At 50.3% G+C, this 5,672-nt stretch overlaps 1 protein-coding gene across 1 annotated transcript in view; it reads right to left on the bottom strand.

Moving 5' to 3' along the window:
* The window catches only part of LOC119589790 (D-3-phosphoglycerate dehydrogenase-like), a 9,202-nt gene that overhangs the window by 844 nt on the left and 2,686 nt on the right, over positions 1 to 5,672 (bottom strand). The window contains 4 exon segments of the mRNA XM_037938359.1: positions 8 to 198; positions 329 to 600; positions 602 to 672; positions 843 to 1,032. Of these exon segments, the coding sequence (XP_037794287.1) occupies positions 8 to 198; positions 329 to 600; positions 602 to 672; positions 843 to 1,032 (724 nt within the window).

The raw sequence follows: 5,672 nt of genomic DNA, 5'->3' as shown, positions 1-5,672 counted from the left end.
GGGGGGCCGGGTTTGGCGGGGCAGCCCAGCGATTGGCCAGCTCGATCCACGGCCTACAGGCTTCGCTGGTGGCATTGGTAAGTGCAGGGGCGTTGATGACTCCCACCAAGGGCTTTCCTTGTACCATGTCCACCATCTGCTGGGCGATCTCGCAGGCTACGCGCCGTGCCCCCTTTTTTGGGGTTGGCCCGAGGTGGGAGGAGTTTAAATGCGTACAGGGTTTTGGAATGATAATGGGTCTCAATGAGAGAGAGATACACGAGGTATTACTCAAAAGGAATGTCAGTCAGGATTCAAGAACGTAATAAAGGCTTCCGCGCAGAAAGCGGTCGACGCCGTACCTTCGGGTGCTGGCAGGGGGTGAGGTCCTCGGGGGCCCCTCCGAAAAGCCAAGGCTGCCCCCCGCCCCGGCCCCCTCCGGGGCCCACCAGAACGCCGCCCTCACGATGCCCCCGGGCCACGTTGACGACGCGGACGCCTCGCTTGCACTTGCTCAAGACCTCGGATCCGATGAGGTTGCGCGTGTGAGGCAGGAGCGGCGTGTGCACCGTGATGTAGTCCGCCCTCGGCCACGCCCCTCCACGCATGGACCCCAGCCCCATCGGGGGTCACGGGGGGGGGACATGGGTTCTAGCCGAGGGGCATGCCAAAGGGACTGCAGCGTTTGGCAACCTGTGGTGAGAAAGTTATACATTATTAAACTATGGATTTCGAAATGCGACCAAGCTTATTCCCAATGGAAAACAATGAAAATATTCATTGCGCATTCAAAGCAGATAAATGATCAATTCTGTACAATAAAGACAAAATCGCAAGAACTTCCTCCAGGATCTCCGCATTACCTCTCTGCCGATCCTCCCGAGGCCGACAATGGCGAGGGTTTTCCCGTTTAGAGTTGGGAGCCCATGTACGACTTTCTGTCCCATTTTCCCGGCCTTGAGAGCAGCGCACGCCTGGGGCACGGAGCGCGACAGAGAGCACACCATGGCGCACGTGTGCTCTGCCGCAGAGAGGGTGTTGCCGCCCGGCGTGCTGGGGAGAAGTACGATGTTGTGTTTTTTTATAGAAAACATATATTTATAGAGATCTATCCATTTTTAGAGATAATATCCATTTAATTGAGAACATATCATATCATCAATATATAATAAGTAAGGGGGGGGAAAAAATTAAAGTTTTATTTAAAAATTTTTCCCCTGTGCCGATAAAAAACAATTTTTCCCCGGTGCAACATTATTATGGGGACTATTTTGTAAATACACACGAGGAAGAGAAGGGGGGGGGGATGACAAAATCTAAACACCCAAAAATACGCGAAAAATCTAAAAATCTAGCCTGCACACGACTTCGTATTCCGTGTCTTTTCTTTAATGAGGAGTTTGTGTTCGACGTTCACATGCCATAATGTAGTCCACAGACGGGGTGAAAAAATAGTATTCCATGACTTCTAATAAACTCTGAATTATTGTGTTTATTAAGTCTCTCTTGTGTTATTTTATATATATAAAAAAGCGAACAAGTTTGCAGGTCAGGGATGATTAAGAAAAAAAATCGATTTGAACAAAAATATGTGAACACAAGCTTGAGTTGATTTCATCGGCAGATGATGACACATTTTAATCATTTAAAGCGAAGGAAAGAGAGAGAGGAGGGAGGGAGAGAGAGAGAGAGAGAGAGAGAGAGAGAGAGAGAGAGAGAGGGAAAGAGAGAGAGGGAAAAAAAGAGAGAAGAGGGGAAAAAGAGAGAAGGGGAGGGGAAAGAGAGGGGAGAGAGAGGGGAAGAAAGAGAGGGGAGGGAAAAAAAAGGAGAGGGAAAGAGAGAGAGAGAGGGAGAGAGGGGAGAGAGAGGGGGAGGAGGGAGAGGAGGGAGAGAGAAGGGGAGAGAGGGAAAGAGAGAGAGGGAGAGAAGAGAGGGGGAAAGAGAGGAGAGAGAGAGAGAGGGAAAAGAGAGAGAGAGAGAGAGAGAGAGGGAAGAGAGAGTGAGAAGAGGAGAGAGGGGAAAGAGAAAAAGTGAGAGAGAGGAGAGAAGGAGAGAGAGAGAGAGAGATGTATGTGGAGGGGGATAGAAAAGAGAGAGAGAAGAGAGAGAGAGAGGGGAACAAAGAGAGAGGAGAGAGAGAGAAGAAGGATGAGAGAGGAGAGAGCCGGAGAGGGGAGAGGGAACACGAGGAGAAGGGAGAGAGAGGGAGAGAGAGAGAGAGAGGAGGAGCGGAGATGGCGAGCGAGGTGAGGATTGAGAGTCGGGACGGAGAGAGAGAGAGAGAGGGAAGAGTGAGGGAGAGGGAGGGAGAGAGAGGGAGGGAGAGAGTGAGAGGGAGAGAGAGGGAGGGAGAGAGGGAGAGAGGGAGCCGAGAGATATGGGAGGAGAGAGAGGGAGAGGAGGGTGAGATGAGACGCAGAGAGAGAGAGAGTAGGGATGAGGAGAGAGAGAGAGGGAGAGGGGAAAGAGAAAGAGAGAGAGAGAGAGGGAAAGAGAGAGAGGGAAAGAGAGGAGGAGAGAGGGAGAGAGAGGGAGAGAGAGCGAAGAGAGGATGAAGAGAGAGAGAGAGGAGGAGGAGAGGAGACGAGAGGGAGAGAGCGGGGCGAGAGAGGGAGAGAGAGGGAGAAGAGAGGGGAGAGAGAGAGAGAGAGGGAGGGGGGGGGAAGCGAGAGAGAGAGATGAGGAGATGGGATGGAGAGAGAGGGAGAGGGGAAAGAGAGATGAGAGCGGGTGGAAGGAAAGGAAAGAGAGAGAGGAGAGAGGGAAAAGAGAGAGAGGAAAGTAGAGGAGAGAGAGGGAGAGAGAGGGAGAGAGAGAGGAGAGAGGAAGGGAGGAGAGGGAGAGAGAGGGAGATGAGAGGGAGAGAGAGAGAGAGAGAGGGGAAAGAGATGAGAGAGAGAGAGGGAGAGGTGAAAGAGACGAGAGTAGAGAGAGAGAGGGAAAGAGAGAGAGAGAGAGAGAGAGGGAAAGAGAGAGAGAGAGGAGAGAGTAGAGAGATGAGAGGGGGGGGGAAAAGAGAGAGAGAGATGATAGAGAGGGGAAAAGAAGAGAGAGGAGGAGAGAGAGTGAGAGGAGGGAAAGAGAGAGGAGAGAGAGAGAGGATGGGAACGAGAGGATACAGAGAGGAGAGAGAGAGAGAGGGAAAAAAGACGAGATGAGAAGAGAAGGACAAAAAAGGCAGAGAGAGGAGAAAAAAAAAAAAAGAAAAGAGGAGGAGAGAGAGAGTAGAGAGGGAAAAGAGCGAGAGAGAGAGAGAGAGGGGAAAGAGAGAGAGAGAGAGAGAGGGGAACGAGAGAGAGAGAGAGAGAGAGGAGAGAGGGAAAGAGAGACGAGAGAGAGGAGAGAGAGAGGGATGAGGAGAAAGAGATGAGAGAGAGAGAGACAGAGAGGGAATAGAGAGAGTAGAGAGACTAGAGAGAGAGGGAAAGAGAGAGGAGAGAGAGGAGGAGGGAAAGAGAGAGAGAGAGAGAGAAGAGGGAGAATGAGAGGATGAGAGAGAGACGAGAGGGAAAAGAGAGAGAGAGAGAGGAGAGAGGGGAAAAAAAGAGAGAGAGTAGAGAGAGAGAGGGGAAAAGAGAGAGAGAGAGATGAGAAGAGGGGAAGACGAGAGAGAGAGAGGCAAGAGAGGGAAAGAGAGAGAGAGGAAAGAGAGAGAGAGAGGAAGGAAGAGGGGGAAAAGAGAGAGGAGGAGAGACAGAGGGAAAGAGAGAGAGAGAGCCGAGAGAGAGAGGGAAGAGAGGAGAGGAGAGAGAGAGAGGGGAAAGAAAGAGAGAGGAGAGTAGAGAGAGAAGAGAGAGAGAGAGAGAGAGAGAGAGAGGACGAAGAGAGAAGAGAGGAGAGAGAGAGCGAGGAGAGAGAGTAGAAAAGAGAAAGAAAGCAAAGCCTAGGCTGACTATCCAGACCAGCCAAGCATCTTCCTTCAGAGGAAACGCCACCAGTCAAAGCCTTTTTTGGCAACCGGTGAGCGACCGAGGCCTCTGTCAGTACCCCAGAGCCGCTGACGACATACTAGTTCACACCGCTTTCACCAGTAACAGGCGGCGGGGTTATCAGTGTCTACTACTGCCGTCTCTTCGTGCATTAGATACAAAGGGCAGATAATCACTTACATCTTTTTAAGAATTGCTTCAAGGTTAATTCTTGGATATGCTAACAAACCGCATACCAGTTCACACGGCTTTGGCCAGCAGGAGGCTGCGGGGTTATCAGTGTCTTTCAAACTTCCGCTGTCCTATCCTACGTTAGATATCAGGGAATACACTTCATTTGCGCGAATACAAAATTGTGGACATTAATTTTGTCTCAGTGTTGGTTCTAGGAAAGAGATAATAACAAGATAAAATAAAATACTGTATTGGCCATGGCATCTCCCTCCTCTCCTGGCGATAGAGCTCACTGCTTTTCCCAAGGTCATGAGCGAAGGCAGTTCCGTGACGCAGACAAGACTCGACGTGCTTATCCCTATCAACTCACTAAGCAGATTTAACCATCCACATATCTGAAGAAATAAACTAAAATATATATAAAAAGCAACACGGCCACAACTTGAAAGATGAAGTGCAATAACACGTTGTAAAGGTAAGCCAACAAATCCAGTTTTTTGTTCAATTTGCAAATCACACCTTCCACTTCGGACAAATGATGATGATTTTGCACGAGGCGGCGTGAGAAGCAGCGGCTCTCAGCGACGGACCGACACTCATGCAATCTTTCGGCAGGAAATGAGAATGATGCGCCTCGCCCACTCGGTTTGCATTTTTGAGAAATGGAGAGGAGGAAGAGGACAAGGGGGAAGAGGAGGGAGAGGAGGAAGAGGACAAGGGGGAAGAGGAGGGAGAGGAGGAAGAGGACAAGGGGGAAGAGGAGGGAGAGGAGGAAGAGGACAAGGGGGGAGAGGAGAGAGAGGAGGAAGAGGACAAGGGGGAAGAGGAGGGAGAGGAGGAAGGGACAAGGGGGAAGATGAGGGAGAGGAGGAAGAGGACAAGGGGGAAGATGAGGGAGAGGAGGAAGAGGACAAGGGGGAAGATGAGGGAGAGGAGGAAGAGGACAAGGGGGAAGAGGAGGGAGAGGAGGAAGAAGACAAAGAGGAAGATGAGGGAGAGGAGGAAGAGGACAAGGGGGAAGATGAGGGAGAGGACAAGGAGGAATGCGGAAGAGGAGGCCAAGGATCAGAAAAAAAGAGGAAGAGGAAGGTGGAAGAAATAATCAGTTAATTAAGCAGTAATTATGTGCTCACGATGCGCTGCACCCGAAGCCCACCTACAGCAGCCCATCCCTTCGCATGACCAAGAAATAGGACCCAAGAATCGAAAGAAAACAAACAATACTTAGCATTTCATTACAAATCTGCACCAAAAGGGTAGGCTTAAATTGTCATAACTCCGGAAATCCTGTCTAACTGATAGCGCTTATCGGCGGCAGCCCATGACTTATCAGGAACGTCTTATCTTCGACTTCTTGAGATTTTAGAATGAATGGTACGGGTGGGGGTACATTTGCGGGGTAGAAAAGGAGGAGGAAGAGATGGGGAGAGGGAGAGGGAGGGAGGAACAGAGGAAGATTATTATGATTATATATATATATAGATAGAGAGAGACAGAGAGAGAGAGAGAGACAGAGAGAGAGACAGAGACAGAGACAGAGAGACAGAGACAGAGAGAGAGAGACAGAGACAGAGAGACAGAGACGGACAG

The sequence above is a fragment of the Penaeus monodon genome, chromosome 26 (genome assembly GCF_015228065.2).
Source record: "Penaeus monodon isolate SGIC_2016 chromosome 26, NSTDA_Pmon_1, whole genome shotgun sequence".
Classification (NCBI taxonomy): Eukaryota; Metazoa; Arthropoda; class Malacostraca; order Decapoda; family Penaeidae; genus Penaeus; species Penaeus monodon.
Note: the sequence above shows the minus strand (reverse complement) of the source record. Positions and strands in the feature narration are given on the sequence as shown.